This window comes from Microtus ochrogaster, unplaced genomic scaffold, assembly GCF_000317375.1.
Source record: "Microtus ochrogaster isolate Prairie Vole_2 unplaced genomic scaffold, MicOch1.0 UNK2, whole genome shotgun sequence".
NCBI classification, from domain to species: Eukaryota; Metazoa; Chordata; class Mammalia; order Rodentia; family Cricetidae; genus Microtus; species Microtus ochrogaster.
In genome coordinates, this window is record NW_004949100.1 from 15,996,974 (window position 1) to 16,017,516 (window position 20,543).

Below are 20,543 nucleotides of genomic sequence, written 5' to 3' on the forward strand. Positions count from 1 at the left end.
ATAGCAGGAGTAAGACTAAATGACTCTCTTAGCTAGACTTAGAATTTGAGTCTAGCTATGTGAAGGTCTTCCATGTCTTTAAGTAAATCAAGGTTTTTGTGAGACTCACCCCCATTGAACAGGATGTGATTAAGGACTACAGTCCAGTATGACTTCTTAAAAATTCTGAAAAGAAAGACTAACCCTATAACCGCCTTCCTTTCTAAATCATCAGTGTATTTCAAATGCAAAGTATGGAATTATATCTCCAGGTTGATAACAAAACCAGAAAGCGTCAAACTGAGTCCCAGCAGATTGGTCAAACTTGTGCCAGTGCGGTTAATTTGCTTTATCAGAACCGGACCAGGTTTGTGCTACATCTCACTGATCTGCCGTTCTGCACTACAGGGCTACTAGGTTGGGTATTAAAATCCTGGTTCCTGAGGAACAGTCAATAAGACCAGATATACGTGAAACAAACACGGGACTACAACTTAAACCTCCAAAACCGACAGGCGGGGAGACAGACAACAACGTACCTCAAATCCACCAATGATTAGAAGGGCGTTGATACTGTGGGAACGCATCTGTTCGGCAATACTCTCCAAGTGCTTTCCAGGTAGGGTGCTGAAGACAGACAGAACCAGAGGTGAGAGCACACCCACATGCTGGGATTATCTACCCACCCGTTGGGGGTCTCATCTCCCAACTCCCTCCCACCTATGTCTGAACTCGGTGGCATGAAAGGTACAGTGGACAGTTGGGCTACTTTCCTATGGTTCCACAGTTGACAGCACCCAGGATAGCGGAGTCCTGGAGAATGAACACTAAAGGCAGGGACAGCAAGATATTAGGTCCCCAAAGAGCGTTTTTGCAAAAGCAGGAGAACTGGGGATTTAGCTCAGTGGTAAAGTATTTGCCTAACATGTGCAAAGCACTAAATTTAATCCAATGCACCAAATATAGGCAGACAGACAGAAATAATGCTACCCCAGAGGATTTATGCTGCCTCCACAAGATGTGGCGGTGCAAACCTAGAATCTCAACACTCAAGGTGGAAACAGGATTGGTGAGTTCAAGACCAGTCTGAGCTCCAGGAGACATAGTGAAATCCAGACCAGACTGAGCTACACATTAAGACCCCGACTCAAAAGAGCCAAAACAATTGCGCTGGCTCATGAGAAAAAAAAAATACAATAGTTTATGATATCAATAGCAATTGTTGACATAGAAATTTTCATTTTCCAAAATATATGCATGTGCGTATGTATATGTGTATATATATATAATATATTTTGATATACTTATGTGTATATAAATAATATAATATATAATGTGTTAGCTGATATGTATTTCCTTTAATGTATGCTATGTGTATATATATATATATATGCATATACATCAATTTACTTTCTTTCAAAACCACACCCACCTACATTCCTCTTCTATACTATCACCTATTTCCAAAGACACGGTCGGCAGGGACATCACTAAGCAAAGGAAAGTGACTCACACCTGATTCTAGTATTTCATCTGAAAACCACCCCAATCTACTTTTCATGCTTAAAGGAGAAAATGAAGTACTTATACTGCTGGCAAACAAATGTAAGTTTAAGATGAAGCTATTGGAATATGGAAATAGAATATAGAAAATTGCAACAAACAAATGCATATGTCCAAGGGGCAAACTGGGCATCTGCAGCAAGCGTCTCCAGCTGTCAGCTCATTCTCACACAGCCGAAGGTGATACTCAGGTTCCCACACAGCCGAAGGTGATACTCAGGTTCCGTTACGAGGAGCACACCTGGCTTGCATAACCTTCAGTCTACTAGGGCTTTGCCATCCAAAGAACCCATTTCATGGCACCAAGGAAAACGATCCAGATGGTTGGGAGCCACCCTGTGGAATCCCCACCTGTCTAGCTGGCAGCAGAAGCCCTGATTTTGAAGTGAGAAAAAAAAAAAAAAAAGTTGGCTTGATTCTTCTCAGTCACAATGACACAGAGCCCAATACATAAAAATGACTTTACTTCCATACAAAGGGGGAAAAAAAGTAAATTACAATTATGGCTAGTACTAATACTTGTATCCTGGAAGTAACTAAAGATTTAAAGGGGTTGGACCTAACATAACACACTTTGTTAAAATGCCTTAATCCCAGCTATGTAGATAAAAAAAAAAAAAGGTTTTTTTTTTTTTTAAGTCAGAAAAACATGATTTTAAATTAGCAATACCCAGGTCATTTCTTCAGCTATGCAACCTAGCTTGGAGTCACTGTGTCGCTCAGTTCGGTTAGACCCAGACACAATGCCCCTTTCGCAACACCGAAATATGTGCTTGTTCACATGATGGTACAGGTAATCATCCCTCATTTTCATGACCAGAGTTGGGCAGAAGCTTTTCACATTCACGTAAATGGAAATATGGAATGAATGGAATTTTAGAGTGCTGGGGATTGAACCTAAGGCCTCATGGATGATACGCACACACTAACCAGTGAGGTACGTAGTATTCAATCCAACCTGCGCCCCTCCCCCCACTCCTGGCACTGAGCTCCTTACAGCAGGGCTGAGTTCCTAGAGCAATGGCAGACAGATATCCCTGCTTCATTAGGTGTCCATTAGGTGTCACGCTCTAGACACATCTAGCCACTCTCTCTAGCAGGTGCTTCTTCCTTCTTTGTTAACAACCTCTGGATGGCTCAACAGTTAAGAACACTTGCTGCTCTTGCAGAAGATAGGGTTTTGGTTCCCAGAACCCACACGGCAGCTCACAACCATCTTTAATTCTAGCTCCAGGTGAACTAACGCCTTCACACATGACGCACATACACAGAGACAAAACATTCCTACATATAAGTTGAAAATAAAATAAGCAGAACTTCTTTAAGAGTGAAAATTTAGAAATTACCGTTTTGTCCCAAGAATGGACCCTCCTTGTCCAGTCCATCCTCCAACATCTCCCCACCTGATTTCTTTTACCTAAATTTCAAACATAGAATGAAACAGCTGAAATAGAGGAAGAAAAAAAGGCAGGAACCAAAGGCTCTGAAAACACCGCAAGGTTCTGAACTCTCTCACAGACTGAGTTCCCAGAGAGATTGGTTAGGCTGCAACTCTGTCCACCCCCTCATACACACACACATTGTGGTGCTAACTCAGTGAAGACATGGTGTGTCCTTTTAAGGTTAAACAAAATGCAAAGCCTCAGTAAAACTATTCTTTCCTGCCTGTGGGTGATGTCCACACCTAACCCTCCCTAAACATGTGTCCTAGGTGGACACCTGAGATGACCAGAATCTGTCACTAGAAAAGAAACCTGATATCATGACTTTTAAATTGGTAAAGGTTAAAAATAATTCAGCACTGAAGGCAAAGAAGAAAACAAAGAGAGAAACGTGAACATCGTTTGGCTACGCAGATGAAGTTTAATTAACTGTGGGCGATTCCCATGTTAGGTGAGGCATGAGTTAGTCACAGAACAGAACACAGTGGGCGAGAATTCCAGGTCTGCCAGCTTCTAGTCAAGTGATTTTTGGAGAATGTATTCTGGTGAGGTTTTTAGGGAAGTCACACACCTCTTCCAACTTGGCATCTCCCAACCTACTGCCATAGTACCAATTACAGCAGGTCTGGGTTCAGACATGCCTCACCATCTTGCTTCAAATCCTACATCAGGAGAGGCACCACAAAATCCTGAATGTAGGTGCTGTGATGAGTCTGGCCTACTCATGTGCATATTCTCACTTCTCTAGGAACTACTGGGAGACTCACTTGGCCTTTGGCGAAGCCATCAAAACCATCATAGACTGCATACATCCTGTGACCATCTGCAATGCCGACTCGAACAGCGGAGCGCACGGCTGCATTCATTCCGGCTGCGGGTGCCCCTACATTGATGACAGCCACATTGCAGTTGCTCTGAAAACAACAGGGCAGTGTCAAGTCATCAGACAAGAGCAAGCTCCCATTTGCAGACTTATAAGGGGGGTCATTCTGTGTCACGTTTGGCAGGAGGTGACCATGTTATGATTGAGGTCACAATGGGGAGGTGATGATAAGCTTCCAAGGATCCACACTGAGGTATGGGGTAAAAAAGATCCCTGAGGCACTCAGAAGACTGGGCCATTGATGGAAGCTGGCTACTACCTTTGTGATCTTGTCATCAGGCAGCTTCATGGCAAGACGCTTGTAGGTCTTCAGGTTTCCCTCAAAACTCCTTAAGAAAAACGACAATTTATTTTTAATTTAATATGGGTTTGTGAATATGAGTGCAGTGCCCGTGGCGGCCAGAAGAGGGCATCCGATTCCCCTGGAGCTGGATTTACAGCAGTTTTATGAGCTGAGGTATGCTGGTTCTGAGAACTGATCTTACTTACCTTGTTCCCTAAACTGCTGAGCCATCTCTTCAACCCAAACTCTTGTAATTTTTATATTGAGACTAAGTACAGTCTCAAGGACCAAACAAGGACCTAAATCTCTAGCAGAGTTTTATTCTCGATCACTTACCTCCCTCGGAGTTGTACGGCATCCTTAAATCTCCTCTCATCCATTGCCTTCTGTACATCCTGGGTCTTTAAAAAAAAAAAAAGTAATAATGAATGAATAAAGTTTGAAATGCTCTAAGGCTGAATCTTCACAGTCTGATCCCCATTGGATTGTTAATGGCCCCCAAATTGACAGCTGACGTGGCATGTTTGAGGGTAGAGCCCCAAAGAAAAAAAATGAGGGACTCTTTCTGCTCATGGCCACAGAATCAAAAAGATCGATTTGCACAAAGGCAAGATTCATGGAAATGGGTCTTTTAGGAGGTCTGATTAGTCCTTGATGCAGCTCATTTAAGGAAAACGGAAAGCAGAGCTAGCTCACTGCCTCACTGAGGACTACAGATCTCCAGTGTCGGTCACAGAGGGCTGAGGAGAACAGAGAGATGAAGGCAGCCTCAAGACAGAGAGCTCAGTGCTGAACACCCCGACTGTCTCAGCAAGTGGCTCTCTGTGGCGACTTGCTGAAGCCTCTATGTGATCATTTGAGTACCAGGTAAGTTACAAGTCTACAATGAACAAAGACACAGGGGATGAACAGTAAGGCCCAAAGAAATGTACCACACATGGTTCGGGGCTTTGACCTTTTAATCCTATCATCTCTCACACAGTTTCAGACACTTCTTTTATCCTCCCATCCCCAAGGATACATAGGAACACACACAGACACAAATACAGACACACATCACCACATGTATGTATATATACTGTCTTTGTCCCTATTGGCTTCTGAGAATTAAGGTTACTTTCAACAAATCTCCTGACACACTATCATTATGTATGTGTCTGTTTGTATGTATGTATGTATGTCTCTCTGTCTGTGTGTGTGTGTCTATCTGTATATATGTCTGTATGTATGTCTCTGTGTGTGTGTGTGTGTGTGTGCATGTATGTGTGGTGTCTGTATTATATAAGGCATAAATGTCAGGATCATTCAAAAGCCCAAATGCTGCAACATTTCATGAAATATTCTTCTTGGAAAAATAAAAAGTAATAGCAGTTTCTAATGCAGCAAGTCCACTGAAACTGCACTTACTGAAAAACTGCTTTGCAAAGCAGAATCCATTTTTATTTTATCTACCAGTAGAAACACCTGAAGGAACGGGCCTATCTTAACATTACTGCAATCTGTCCCAAGGTCCTATCACAGAACAGAATGTCCTTGGGAACAAAAGGACAGAAAACAAAACTGAAGGAACTTAAGCGTGTCACACCTACAGCACCAGTTCCTGGCAGGACCATTTTCCTGCACTCAGTCTTGTTGCTTCTGGTGCCCAGGAGCTACCTGGACCATCTGTGACTGTAGGTGGAAACAGTCACCCACTCTACCAGTTCCTGGTGTAGAACACTCATCGTTAGGACAGCTGACCATGGGAAATGCCTCATGGGTGGCAAAACAAAAGAAGCAGAAGAAGGCGAAGCATTTATACACTAATGACGCAGGGAGCCTGCTGCCTTCATCTACAGGGTAGATGGAGCGCTCTGCCCTGCAAAAGGCCACTTGACCGAGTGCTCAACCGAATCTGAAGCAAACCACACAGCTTGAAGCACCCACTTGTTCCCACAGGCGGCCCATGCAACGTCCATGCCCACCCAATACCTGAGCTCACCATTTGCACACACTCCATCAGAGGCAGGCGCACAGCATGGTTTCCTCTCAGAGATACCACGCAGGCCGGGGTCTGAGGCGTAGCCTCCAACAAGGCAACGACAGCTTCCACCCCCATGCGACTGGCCTGCCAATGACAAGCACAATCACTAAAGACAATAGCCCTTCCAGAGACCACTACAGGGTTCACTCTGTGCCTGCTTTCTATGCTGTAAAACAATGACTCAATAAGGGGTTTGCCCTGCTTCTGTCTTGCTTATCTCTATTCATCTCTGGAACAATAAGAATATCAACTCCATGAAGAAATACCAGGTAACACTAAGAACTTAGGGTGTGAACTCAGGATGCTTGCTGTACTCTTGGCTTAGGTTCCGGAAGCTTACACTTGAAATACCCATCTCTGCAACGTGACTTTTACTCTCCTGGAACCCATGACTTCTCTATCAGTAGCATACTGACTTCCCACGTCAGCTGTGACCTCAGTCCAGGAAATTATCCACGTCAGTAAGTCTCAGAGGACCTCTAAATAAGGACATGGGCCACTATTGTCTCGAGGGATGAGGCTGCTGGTCAGCCTCCACAATAAATTAGTGGGTCTAAATTTCTTTTGAGGAGGTATCATAAAAACGTCCAGTACTTTCCATCCCCACTCACCAAAATCCTGTCAAACGCAGAAGGGGTCCCTCCTCGTTGCACGTGTCCAAGAATGGTCACCCGGGTGTCAAAGCCCAGCTGCTTCACCACAAGCTGTGAAGAAGAGTGCCCATCAGAAAACAGAGAACCAAACAGACCTCACTAGTGTGGTCACTCACGAAAGGGTGATCTACTTGGTCTTCAGGTGGAAATGCAAAAACTGATCATGCTTCATTTCTCCCTGCAGGAACAGCTATACACAACGCTAAAACTTATTTTTCCAAATAACGCTTTCACGTTTCAATGTTGCTGCTGTTTGCTTGTTTATTTTGATTTGGTTTTGGCTACTGGAAACAATATACTTAGGCCAGGTTGGCCTTGAACTTAACAATCCTCCTGAGTAAGCATCCTGAGTTTGAGGGTTATGGACAAGAATGGCCACACTCAGACTACTAAAATTAAAATCTCAAGAAAGAAAGAAAGAAAGAAAGAAAGAAAGAAAGAAAGAAAGAAAGAAAGAAAGAAAGAAAGAAAGAAGGAAGGAAGGAAGGAAGGAAGGAAGGAAGGAAGGAAGGAAGGAAGGAAGGAAGGAAGGAAAACTTGTAAAGCCAGATTGTTAATATCAGGGCTGGAACAACACAGCCTAGCTTGCGGTTCCTGAGTGGTTCTGAGATCCTAGTGAAAAGTCCTGTAGAGACTAGTAAGCACCAGCCTGAAGGAGTAGCAGAGTAGCAGTCTGCCAGATCCCACCCTTCCCCAGGGCCATGAGAAACCAGTGACTCATAGCCAACTAGGCAGGTTTCTTGGGGAACGTGATCAGCTGATGATCCAGGTTAGAAGGAAATTAGAGGGAAAATCGGACATCTCCTTGTCTGTTTTTCCAAATAGAGAAGCCCCTAGACTGTGCTGGCTGTCACGTAGTCATGACTCCTTACTTCCAGGGCAACGTCTACTTAACAGCTGGTCCTTTCTCACCCAAGGCCATGCTTACCCTTTCACTGTCTCGCCTCTATTGTTAGAGAAGTTATCTGTGGAGCCATTAGGACCACTGGAGACTTGACCCAAGAACTCCTGGCTGTTCAGCTCAAGCTTCATGCTCCCCATGCTATGAAAGTTGACTTAATATTCTAGATCTAAGTCCCATCCATCATTCTGACAATTCTTATGTCCAGCCGGGCAGCAGAGCAAAGGTTATGAGGACATTACACATGCTTACCTCCTTGATTTTCTCAGAGCTGATTGGTTTATTTTGGGTATCGATTGCTCCTTCAGCCACAATGATAATATTCAGCCTCTTTTTTTGGGCACGGTTCTAAGGAAACAGAAAATTCAAACTCCTTAAATTTATAATCTGTATTTAATGACAACAAACCTGAGAGAGGTGTCCTAAATGGAACTGGCTTCTTTCCAGGCAGAAATCATTGCCGAACTTCAAGTCTTTCTCAGTAACCCCCGAAGTAGGTGAAGGGTTCCTTGGTGATGGCTGAGTTAGTAGTGTAGCTGACACGTACACATGAGAACATGGCCAAAGTTAGACCTGGGTTATGGTGGGGTATATAGATAGGTTGATTGATAGTGATCCCCATAGCAGTTAGCAAACACAGGCTGCCTGCCCCAAACCATGTTTTCTGTCCCCTTTATGTTTGAGCTTTTTCCCATCTCCCCATGGGACCTCCCTAAACTCAGTCTTGTGAGGCCAAAAATTCTCCCCCATCATGTTAGATAATACTGCACACTAACATGGGTGGCTGACAGGCAGGTACAGATATCAGGGAAGGATATTGGAATGTCATAAGACCCAAGCACTGAGTGCTTGTCCCCAGCCCTTGGAACTACTGGACGAGAATATAAGAGATGGAGCCTAGTGGAAGAAGGCTAGGTAGTTGGCAGAGAGTGTTTTGGGTGTGTGGGGGGAGAGGGGGGGAGATATTACAACCCCATTCTCCCTTGTGGTAGTTTAAATGTAACTGGTCCCCATAAGCTCACAGGGAGTAGCACTATCTGGAGGTATGACCTCATTAAATAAGTGTGGCCTCATTGGAGGTAGTATGTCAGAGTGGGGGACAGTCTTTGAGGTCCCATATGCTCAAGATGCATCTAGTTCAGTTCACTTCCTGTTGCCTACAGATCAAGATGAAGAACTCTCAGCTCCTTTTCCAGCACCATACCTGCCTCCACACAGCCATATCAGGTCCTGATGATAATGGACTAAACCTCTGAACAGAAAGTCACCCCAATTAAGTATTTTCCTTCTCTACGACTTGCCATAGTGATAGTGTCTTTTCACAGCAACAAAAAACCCTAACCAAGACACTATCTGTCCTTTTCCTTTCTTTTCTTTCTGATCACCGTGAGGTAAACAGACCTCTTCTGTCCCGTAACTCTGTCATGATTCATGATATCATCACAGGCTCAACCAACCATGGGCCAATACTTCCACGATCATGAGACAAAATAAATGTTTTCCTTTACAGTTGATTTAGCTCAGATGTTTGTCACAGGAACAGAAATCTAACAGACACAGAGTCCACTTAAAGGGTCTGACACATGCAAGTTACACTTATTTCATGCTCTGGGACCCTGACTTATGAACACTCTGAGACCCTGTCATGTGTATTCACATTCTAGTGCCCTGTTTTATATAAACTCACAAGGTCACTTGAGGCTAAAATATACCTAAGAGCACAGGGCAACTAAATCATGGTATGGGTTAGCTCATTGTCAATGGATTTGCTTTCTATAAAATCCAAACAAAATATGGTCCCTTAGAAAAGTAGGGCAGGAAGGAGTATACTGTTAGGGATCAGAAGTATATAGCATCAAAGCCACAAATATTTTTTTCTTGTTTATGGCTGCTATGAAATATGGCATGCTTTGAACAATGTGCTGACAAGAAACACCTTCTTTACAATATACAGGCATGAATACAGAGTAATTACCTTAGCATTGCTTCAAAGAGGACAGGAAAAACAATTTCCATAAATATGGGGTGGCTAAATAGGTGTACTTAGTCACAAAACAATATTCTGCAGTGGTTAAAAAACAATGGAATCTGTGGCCTACAGAAACAGCTCTTTTGGTAAAATACTTGCCTTTACAAGCATAATGACCTGTAGTTGATTCCCAGAGCCTGCTTGGGAGAAAAAGGATGAAGAGAAATAATGGGGCAAGCTGGTAATTCCAGAGCTAGGGAAGGAGACAGAAGGAAGACCCCTGGTATTCACCAATTTGAGATCTTCTTCCAAGGAGAAAAAGGGAGAGAGCTTCTGAAGAACAAGACCCAAAGGCATTTTCTTGGTTGCTAACTGAGGTCGCAGGGCTATGACCACTGTGGGGAGTGACATCGCTTACAGCCCTAAGCAGGTAGGTCTGACCTGCATAGATGTAGCTGAATATGATCCAGTGAGCAGCCTTTCTCTGTGCTCTCTGCTTCAGTTCCTGCCTCCAGGTTCCTGCCTTGAGTTCCGCTCTAGACCAGGGATTGTAAGCTAAATCTAACCCTTCTCTCGCCGAGTTCATTTTGGTCCAGTGTTTTATCACAGCAACAGAGAAAACAAACTACAATATTGTCATCCATGTGTGTAGCTGTACACACATGAACATACATGCATGGGGAATGCACACACAGACAATGGGATCCTCAGTGTATTTAAATAGGAAGAAAGGCGCCATGCCACTTCAGCTTAAGTGTCTCCATGTTTGGTATCTGATTAACTGATCCACTGACTTTTACAAAGTCACTAAGGAATATACTTTTCCCATGTAAGAGAGGAGCACCTTCAGACATGGAAAGGTGAGGTTATTTGATCAAAGTCATCCTCTTTGTAGTACAGTCTTTATCTAGGTCAGGGAACTCTATAGCCTTGCAAAGCCCTTTATACATTTTACACTCAAGTGCATATTGTGGAGACTGTTTCTTAGACTAGGAAATCTTCTAGAATATCGGGTAACTTCTTGCAGTAACTTACTGGTGACCCATAAAAACAAATAAGAGGTACAGAGATAGCAAATGTCTGCCCTAACTCAGTCAAAACTTGGGAGGTGGGAAAGCTATGCATCCTGGTCTTGTCCTAGTTGAGAGCACACTGTAGGAAGTCTAGGTTTTCGGATGAGATTACATGAAGAAACAGTCTTTAAATCTAAAAGTATCTAGAAACTAAATGACCATTCCAATCACATAGACTGACTGTGTACTTCCTGTCAGCCAAGCTCCAACAGTCTTTCACATCTTTGAATCATTGCCCATAGATCTGTGGCCTGTGACAATTCACTGCACAATCAGGCTTCAGGTAAGTCAGGGAGAAGACATAAGGGGACCAGATATGACTTCTAAGGAGGTAGAGACCACTGAGGTGATGTCCTAGGTGATGGCAATCCTCAGTCTTTGGGTCATACAACAGTGGCAGTAAATGGGATAACCTATCTTAATTAGGCATCTAAGTAATGCCCCCAGATGAGGCAGGACCAAAGCAGAGGCAACTCCCTCCCCGTGGCAACAGCTGCACTCTGGCCATCCACTGTAGCTGGCTTATTTTATGTTAAGGATGCTGAACCTCATTTTTCTCACTTTGATGTAACTTTAATCAATAGCTTGCCACATAAGTGTTTATTTCAGCAACACCTATTTGGTTCATGACTTGAATTATTGTCCTCCTTTGAGACTGTTATTCAAAAGCAATGTTTTATTGTCCACACACACACAGCCTTTCCCAGACAGTGCTTCTGTGCTTGCTGGTTATAAATAAAATTGGTCTGTGATATAATGCTTACATAATTTTCTTGTAGAGCAGTGATAAGATTGTTTTAAAAATAAGGGAGAGAAAAGTAGCATCCTTATTAATATCTTGGCCCTGAAAGCTATGCATGCTCTTTAAAGGGGCCCTCCCAAACTGTATTAGGCCTTCGTGGCAGATATCCGCCCTACCCTAATACTTCGAAGAACAACGTGCAACAAACTCCTGACAGGGGAAGAGAGGACCATGGTTCAAAATAGGAAAAAGAAGAGCCGAAAAGTCCCCATACACCGTGGAAAGAAATGTCCCAACACCTCACCCCACCTGGAGGTGGGTGGGGAGAGGAGCAGGATTTAAAACTAGCTAGTCCAACATATGTCTGAGTTCAGTGATGAGGAAGTCTTGAACGGCAAACAAGAGTTGTCTCTGTAATCCTGACTTTGTTTAATCACCACGATGGCATCTCATGGTGCGAGAGCCACCTAGATACAGAACTACTGCTTTGGATGAAAGAGAATCAACAGTTCCAGCTGTTTCTTCATGGCAACATCGGAAAGAGAACCATATAGTCACAGGCTGCGTGGGCAGATCCTTAGCAGCAGGCTTGACCTCGTTTTATGGGCAACAAGCAAGTTTTCAAGTGTTCAAAAAAGCCATCCAAATAGGCCACCCCAGAAGGCCTTGTGGATCCTTACCCAAGCAACATATCCAGACTCCCAATTACCTCTGAGAGTTTCAGGCACATGTTTTCCTCCCAGCCTTCCTCGGGTGGAGACTCCGGAAGGAACACCCAGTCGGCACCGCAAGCCAAGGCGCTCACCAAGGCCAAGTAACTGCGTGGGAAGAGAATGATTAATACCCAAGGAGGAAAGAGCAGCCTGCTGGTAAGGCTCGTGGGCCACGGCCACACATGCTCAAAGACAACCTTGGGCAGCTCTGGCCCTTGAGACCCCGCAGGAGCATTATGGCCCCTGTAGCGATGCAAGGTGCAGAGCACAATGTGGAGCCCTCACACAGATGCCACAAAGGCTGTACCCACCAGGATGGTGTCTGCAGATACCTACCCACAGTGTCTCCCCATCACCTCCAGGACGAAGGTCCTCTGGTGGCTGGAAGAGTAGTACAGGGCACACGTTACCATTCACAGCAAGCAAATGTACTTACAGCCATGGCTGACAGACAGCCTGCTTCTCTCAACTACGGCTGGCACCTCGCTCCTTCCTGAGCTGACTCATTTTCTACAAAAAGCAAGCTCTAATGCAAGTGTTTCAGACCTAAGGAGTAACGAGGCTTCAATAATAACTGCATTTGGAGGGGGAGGTTTTTGTTTTCTGAAACATGCTTTCATATACCCCACTCTGACACTGAATTCTCTGAGTAGCCAAGGGTGGGTGACCTTGAGCTTCTTATCCTTCTGTCTCCACGTCTAAGATGCTAGACCTACGGGCAGGCACTACCACCTCCAGCTTACGTTGTACAGAAAATCAAACCTAGAGCTTCCTGCATGCAAGGCAAGCACCATCAGAACTAAACTACATCCTCAGTACCTGCTTCTAGTCACATATTTCCACCCATTACTTGTTCTCTAAGACTTTTTCATTCTTTTCAGGTGATTTCCTATGGCCTTTTCTAAAAAGCATCACCATGAACTATGTTGGATACTTCTTCTTAAAGTCATGGGTCAGCCAGGCTCTTATCTGCCATCTCAGAACTGGAGAGGCAACAAAGTTGGGGTTTTAAGTCCATTCTGGTCTACAATGGGCATCATAAAGCCATAGGCTGGCTATATCCACGTAAGCACATGAGCATGGATGCTACTACAAACCAACTTCATCAACACATAGTGACCATCGTTCCTCGCAGTGGAAAAATCCAACTGTTCTGAGCCATTCTTCCAGTCCTAAGGAGGTGATGTGTTTTCCCAATGCCACAGAGTTCAGTGGACAGAGGGGCAGCTAAGAACCAGACGTATATACAAAAAACCCCACGAAGCCCTAGCCTCCTTCAGTAATGCTTGCTCCAATGTTCCAAGCTTCACGCTACCTACTCAAAATAAAAGGCCTATCTGACTTAGTATTTCCCAGGATTGTCACGAAAAGGCTCCCAGGACCTCCATGATGCTCTAGAGAGATGTTACTGATGCCTCCTTGTGGGTCTACAGCACTGCAGATTAGTGTGAGTGTTCTACTCAAACTCCAGTTTATCTCATCTGTAGCTTAGAACCCTAAAAGTGACACTATAGTGTCTGACTCCACTAACGAGTGTGTCAACCTCACTGAATGACTTTCTTTTTGTGTTAGTCCATGAGAAGAGCCTTTGAGGGGAGGGAGGGGGGCTTTGGATTATTTTCGTTTCCTTCTGTTTTCCAGCTTCTTGCCCATAAGCACACTTAGAAAAATACGAATATGCTATCTGCAGAATGTGCAGGCGCCAGCAGTAATAATCTATTAGTTTCTCTAAGTCCTTTTACCTCTGGGCAGTGGTCATGATGGCATCAACAACTTCAATAATTCGGTGCAGAGCTGAATCTGTGCCAATGGTCATGTCTGTGCCACAGAAGTCATTGTCGATGGAGCCCACCATGCCCACCACATTGAGGTAGGAGTGTTTCTCGACTGCATCCTTATCGATCTCACCTGCATTGAGGACAAGAAACACACTTCACATTCGGGAAGAGCTGCCATGTCTCCTTGTGCTCCACCAGATGTGAAAGACAATGGTCATGGGATAAAAATCAAGTACTCTAAGCTCTGCTTTTTTTATAAATTTCCCCAGAATTATACACACCCTGAATCAGTACACTGAAGGAAAGAGAAGCCAGGGGAAGCCAGAGGGGATTACACAAAATGTAAATTGGCACTGGGCATGAAGCAAGAACACCGAATTATTAAAATAAATAAATAAAAATCCAAAGCTTTCAATTTAAGATAAAAACTTAAATTTTTATTAGCAATGGCTTTGGACAGTAATGACTTTCAATAAGGGTGCTGTGGGACAATGGTTTTATCCTATAAAGATTTGTTTCTTGAACTTGTTTAATAAAATGCTGATTGGCCAGTAGCCAGGCAGGAAGAATAGGCCTGGTGATCAGGCAGGAAGTAGAGGTGGGGCAATGAGAACAGGAGAATTCTGGGTAGAGAAAAGAGTCAATCTGCAGACGTCACCCAGACACAGAGGAAGCCAGACACAGAGCAAGCAAGATGTGACTGCCTCACCAAAAAGGGTACCAAGCCACATGGCTAACACAGACAAGAATTGTGGGCTAATTTAAGTTATAAGAGTAAATAAGAAGCCTGAGCTGAGAGAACAATCAGTTTATAATTAATGTAGACCTCTGTGTAGTTTATTTGGGCCTAAACGGCTATGGGACCTGGTGGGATAGAAACCTCGGTCAACATAAGGGCACATCATAATTTCATAATTAAGTACTTTAGAAACTTATGGTCACTTTCATATCAATTTCTTAAAGATGCCCATAGAACTAGTTGGTACATGTGCAGCTAGAACACCTCTCAGATAAACACATCTGGTCAGGTAGCTCTGCACAGATGAAATTAGAATAGTATGTATATGTATGTATAGGGGGTGCCTAGGCCTTTACCAATAGTCACCAATGGGTTGGTGAATGAAAAGATGGGTAAGGACTCTCTGCTCTACTTCCTAAGTAGATTTGTCTGTCTGTTTTTCAAGACAGGATTTCTCTGTGTAGTTTTGGCTGTCCTAGAACTTGCTCTGTAGACCAAGATGGCTTCTAACTCACAGAAATAGATTTTTGAAGGTTTTTTTGTTTTTTGATTTTTTTTTATGAAATTTGAGGACATGTTTTATCTAAAGCTTTCAATTTTCATGACGTTATTATTTGAGCAACACACCCTTGCAGGTTATACTTCATATAGAATTGGAACTATATAATAACAGCTTTAAAGAGACAGAGACAACATTGCATACAGAGTTCTCAGACATCCTTTCTTAAGTAACAGCAAAACTGATTTAAAATAAAAATAAAAAATGAGTAAAAGCAGATCAGCATCTTCTAATTAAACTCTTGCAACAACGTAAGTTTGGAAACATCCGAGCATAGCAGGAGGAGCGCAGTGTGAAGGTGTGGAAGTGTGGACATGGACATCCAAGGGCTGGTATGCACCCAGACCATGGTCACAGATGCTTGGCTTCCCCTGAGACATGTCAATTGGAAAATGGGGGTGTATATGACTACTGTCATGAGGGATTCCATAGGCCTAGCACACAGTGGGGCTTATTGTCATTACTGCTTTTATCCTGTGGTGCCAAATCCTGAAATAAGACTACAGCCACACTTCAACTACAAGAGAAAAAAACAAACAAACAAACAAAAAAACAAAAACGGGACCGTGTGATGCACACCTTTAACCCCCAGCCTTTAGGAGGCTGATACTGTGCATCTGTCTCTATGAGTTCAAGGCAAGTCTGGTCTAAATAGTGAGACCACATCTCAAAAACTAAAATGAAATAAAAATTAAAAGGTTGGCTCAAAAGTATGTATGCTCATGCCAATTATCAATAAAATTACTCCTATTTTTGCTCCCTTAAAGAATGTCCGACTTTGCAAGCTCCTGAAAGGCACCGACAGGGAAAAAGTAAAGCAGGTAACTCCGTGAAAGGCGGAAGCAGACACGGGAACATACCATTCTTGGCCAGCTCTTCCAGCAGTCCATTCCACTCCTTCCGAAAGAGGTTGGCTCCTGTGAGACTTCCGTCCCCACCGATCACGCATAGGTTGGTGATGCCCAAACGCACCAAGTTACAGGCAGCTTTCAGGCGCCCTTCCCGGCTGCGAAAGGCCTGGCAACGGGCACTGCCGATGATCGTCCCACCCTGGAGAGGACATAAATCATGCTCACTGACAGGATGCCCGAGGGATCAGCACAGGAATGGATCGACTATATACGTAGAACGTTCCACATGTTTTCCTCATTTTCATCTCTGCAATCAGTCTACTGTCAAAGTCCGAGTGCCCCACTGGGAATCCATGAAGAAACGTGCTAGCCTGGTGCCCATGAAAGAGAAATGGGTTGGGGGGGAGGGGGGGACAGAGCAAATGTCTACAGGGTCACCACAGCCTCCTAGCTTGTTAAAGTCAAAGCAGTCCCAACAGGAGATGACCAGGTACACACAGAGGGAAAGATATGTCAGCACTTCACCTGTCCTGCCTCAGTGACCTGGCTCTCCTGTGTGTCAGATCAGTGAACCAAAGGATTATGAAAGGTGTGCAGCTTCCGTGATTGCACCTAAAGCTATAGTCCTGGAGTGGCTGCCCCCACGAGGGTCAGGACTACATCCTAGGGTGAGAATGGACCTGTGCCTCTCAGCAAACCTGCCATTCACAACCACAAGCGCATTTCCTTGTTTGCTATCTCTATCACAACAGCAAAGTGAGACTGTTCTGTGTTGGTAACGAGCTAATGTCTGTGAAGCATTACTCGCCTAATTATGAATGGGTCAAACGTCCTTCCCTCTCTTTCCAGGTACGCAGCAAAGCTAAGAACTTCCCAAGGGCAATCTCAGTCTTCGACAGTTGTTGAAGTGCACACCCCCTTAGCACCTTCAGTGTGATTTTGCCAATTTTACTTATACTAAAAAAAAAAGTGCTCAAGCCGGGCATCGTGGCTCTCACCTTTAATCCCAGCACTCGGAAGAGAGAGGCAGGTGGACCTGTGAGTTCCAAGGCAGCCTAGTCTACAGAGCGAGTTCCTGGACAGCCAGGGCTACACAGAGAAAGAAACCCTGTCATGAGAAATAAAAAAAGACTCAAGATGAGTCAGAGATTAATCCTTAGGTTTTAGAAGCTCAAGTCACAAATAAAGAGCTTTTTATAGTCTTTTCTTTCTACAGCATCTCTTTTTCTCAACTAATTTGAACCCTTTCTTAAGTCAAAATGTTCCAGGAGTTTATGAAACATCCTGGACAGATTTCTTTTAAATTCAAAGCAAGCAACTGTTTTGCCTGGAGCAGCAATTATTTCCTCCTTGTGCACAACACAGAAATTAGCTGTGTCTGCTTCAAGCTAGAGCAGGGATGAAGTGTCCTTGTTAAATCCACAACTCTAGGGGCGGCCAGGCAGAATCGTTCCCTAGCTTTGTTTCACTCGGTGCCAAGAGATATGTAAAAACCCACTGGGCATAGAGATTTGCCAAAAGTACATAGCACCAGCAAACCAATGTAACCTCTACATTCCTCTGCTCAAAAAAAAAAAAAAAAGAAAGAAAGAAAGAAAGAAAGAAAGAAAGAAAGAAAGAAAGAGAAAATTCCAGAAGTAACACAATGAACAGTAGCTGAGGCTGAGACATACAAGTTTGTATATTACAAGGATACTGAGTTAAGGTCATGCTGACGTTTTTAAGACTTAATAAAAGGGCCTGGAAGATGACTCAGTGGTTAAGACTACTTGCTCTATAATCATGAGGACCACAGTTCAGATTCCAGCTCCCATGTAACAAGTCAGGTATTCTGCAAACGGCTGTGATTCCAGCTCCAAGAGATCCAATATCTTTTTCTGGCATTCCTGTGCACAAGTGCACAGACAAGCGCGCGCACACACACACACAGGCACACATATACTCACATGAAATAAATAATAATGAAATGACCCATATTGTAGATTGAATGTGAAATAGATCCCACAGGCAGCTGTGTCTGAACCCTTGGTCCTCAAGTAGTGATGCTACTGTTTGGGAAGAATTGTGGCTGCTTTGACATGGACTGAAGTCCATCCAAGTGGGTTGCTGGGGTGATCTTCGAAAATGATAACTACCTCAGCTTCTGGCCCCAGCTCTCTGCTTCTTATATGCCAAGGTGTGAGAAGCCATGCAAGAATCTGCCTCTGGCTTGGCTCTGGAGGGTTTCCCAGGAGTCCACGGGGATGTCTGGACCCTGGGCAGTGGAGGAGAGGGCGCCTGAACTGACCTTTTCCCATAGTCAGACTGATGACTGTCTTGCATATCACCATAGAACCTTTGTCTGGCGACAGATGGAGACAGACAGAGAGCCACATGGGAGCACTGGACTGAGTTCCCAAGGTCCAGTTGAAGAGCAGAAGGAGGGAGAATATGATCAAGGAAGTCAGGACCATGAGGGGTTGGTTCACCCACTCAGTGTGCCTGAACTAATGGGAGTTCACCAACTCCAGCTGGACTGGGAATGAATGAGCATGGGATCAAACTGGACCCTCTGAATGTGGTTGACAGTTGGGACAGACTGAGGGGCCAATGATAATGGCACTGGGATTTGTCTCTTCTGCATGTACTTGGCTTTTGGGGATCCTATTGTCTTTAGATGCATATCTTCCTAAGCCTGGATGTAGTGGGGAGGGCCTTGGACTTCCCACAGGGCAGGGTGCCTTGCTCTCTCTTAGGACTGGAGGGGGTGGGGGGAAGGTTGTGAGGGAGTGAGAGGGAAGTGGGAAGAGGGGAGGAAATGGGCATTTTGATTGCTATTATTTATAAAGTAATAAAAAGAGAATCTGCCTCTATTACAAGCTCAGCCATGAGCCACCACCTGCCACCATGGGTTGTACTGCTTAGCCCCTCAACCACCTTGCTCTCCTGGTGTGAAGGACTATGTCCTCTGAATCATGAACCAAATAAGTCCTCCCTCGGGTCCCTTCAGTCAGATATTTGTCACAGAGACAAGAAAAAGAAAGAACACAGTAAGCAATGGGTGTTTTCTGTCCTTATAATTACTTTATTGCTTATAATTGGCTAGCTAATAATAATTACATACTAATGTAATAGTTTATTAGTTTATAATTAGCTAACTGGAATGGGAACTCATTTTATAACTTACTGAAGCTTAATCAGAAAATGTTTCAAACTAAAATGGTGACATTCATACAGAGAAATAAAGAACAACATGGTACCTACCACTTGCAGAATGCTGGAGACACTCTCCCAGTTGGCTTCCACAATATTGGAGCCTCCATCCACCATGCCTTGGTAACCCTGGATGTGAAAAGATAAACGTTTACTTAAAAAGATGCTGGACTTCACATTAATTTACATAGACCCACAACTTATACAAAACAGAAAGACAAGTGGCAATGAGCTTAGTTTTCCAGGTGACTGCTAGGAGAACAATGCAATGCAAGTGTTGCCTAAAAGTAGCAAGCCACGGTTAAAAAACAGACAAAGAAACAAAGAAAACCCTCCCCTAAAAAATTCGCTTCTACGAAGCTTGGAAGCAGTACATGATGGGTCCATGTGTTAGATCCTAGTCTGCATTGTGAAGAAATGGAGTCTACCTAGAGTGCCAAGGTCTTCATCCAAATTCACATGCTTCTGAGTCAGAAAGAAAACAGTGAAAGGTGTGCCCCAGAATGGCAGCCATAACTCAGGAGCAGTCTCAAAAGGCCAGGACACAGCATTGTCCCCACTGAAGGACTTTGACAATGGAACGTGAGGACCCGCCAAGTTCCCACGCAAAGGGCCCTTGCAGCAAGGTCTGGTATTCAATGGTAGGGTAAAATAAGAGAACCATGGAGAGAAGGTGGCCATAGCTTGCACACCAAAGAGGACCAGCTGGAGGTCAAAAAAATCCCGAGTGGACAGCCTTGTCTTGTTCCTGATTTTAGTGAGATTGCTTTCAGTTTCTTCATTTAATTTGATGTTGGCTGTAGACTTGCTGTACATTGCCTTCATTGTGTTTAGGTACGTCCCCGGTATCCCTGATCTCTCCAAGAGTTTTAACACGAAGGGACGTTGGATTTTGTCAAAGGCTTTTTTCAGCATCTAATGAGATGATCATGTATTTGTGGTGTGTTGGTGGTGTGTATGTGTGTGTGTTTCAGTTTACTTATGTGGTGGGTTACACTGGCTGATTTTCATATATTGGACCATCTCTGCATTTATGGGATGAAGTCTACTTGATCGAGGTGGGTGATCTTTTTAATGTACTCTTGGTTTTGGTTTGCAAGAGTTGTTTTTTTTTTTTTTTTTTTTTTGGTTTTTCGAGACAGGGTTTCTCTGTGGCTTTGGAGCCTGTCCTGGAACTAGCTCTGTAGACCAAGCCGGTCT

The 20,543-nt window shown here is 44.0% G+C and overlaps 1 protein-coding gene across 2 annotated transcripts in view; it reads right to left on the reverse strand.

Annotated features, from left to right (window-relative positions):
- Nucleotides 1-20,543, reverse strand: part of Pfkp (phosphofructokinase, platelet) — a 63,740-nt gene that overhangs the window by 18,239 nt on the left and 24,958 nt on the right. For both annotated transcript variants that reach the window (XM_013353114.2, XM_005365399.2), the window contains exons 3-15: nucleotides 19,395-19,472; nucleotides 16,161-16,350; nucleotides 13,967-14,132; nucleotides 12,561-12,605; nucleotides 12,221-12,329; nucleotides 7,980-8,075; nucleotides 6,785-6,877; nucleotides 6,132-6,257; nucleotides 4,487-4,551; nucleotides 4,127-4,196; nucleotides 3,752-3,898; nucleotides 2,889-2,959; nucleotides 519-606 (exon numbers count right to left, since the gene is read on the reverse strand). In XM_013353114.2, coding sequence (XP_013208568.1) covers nucleotides 519-606; nucleotides 2,889-2,959; nucleotides 3,752-3,898; nucleotides 4,127-4,196; nucleotides 4,487-4,551; nucleotides 6,132-6,257; nucleotides 6,785-6,877; nucleotides 7,980-8,075; nucleotides 12,221-12,329; nucleotides 12,561-12,605; nucleotides 13,967-14,132; nucleotides 16,161-16,350; nucleotides 19,395-19,472 — 1,344 coding nt within the window. The remainder of the gene's footprint in view (nucleotides 1-518; nucleotides 607-2,888; nucleotides 2,960-3,751; nucleotides 3,899-4,126; nucleotides 4,197-4,486; nucleotides 4,552-6,131; nucleotides 6,258-6,784; nucleotides 6,878-7,979; nucleotides 8,076-12,220; nucleotides 12,330-12,560; nucleotides 12,606-13,966; nucleotides 14,133-16,160; nucleotides 16,351-19,394; nucleotides 19,473-20,543) is intronic.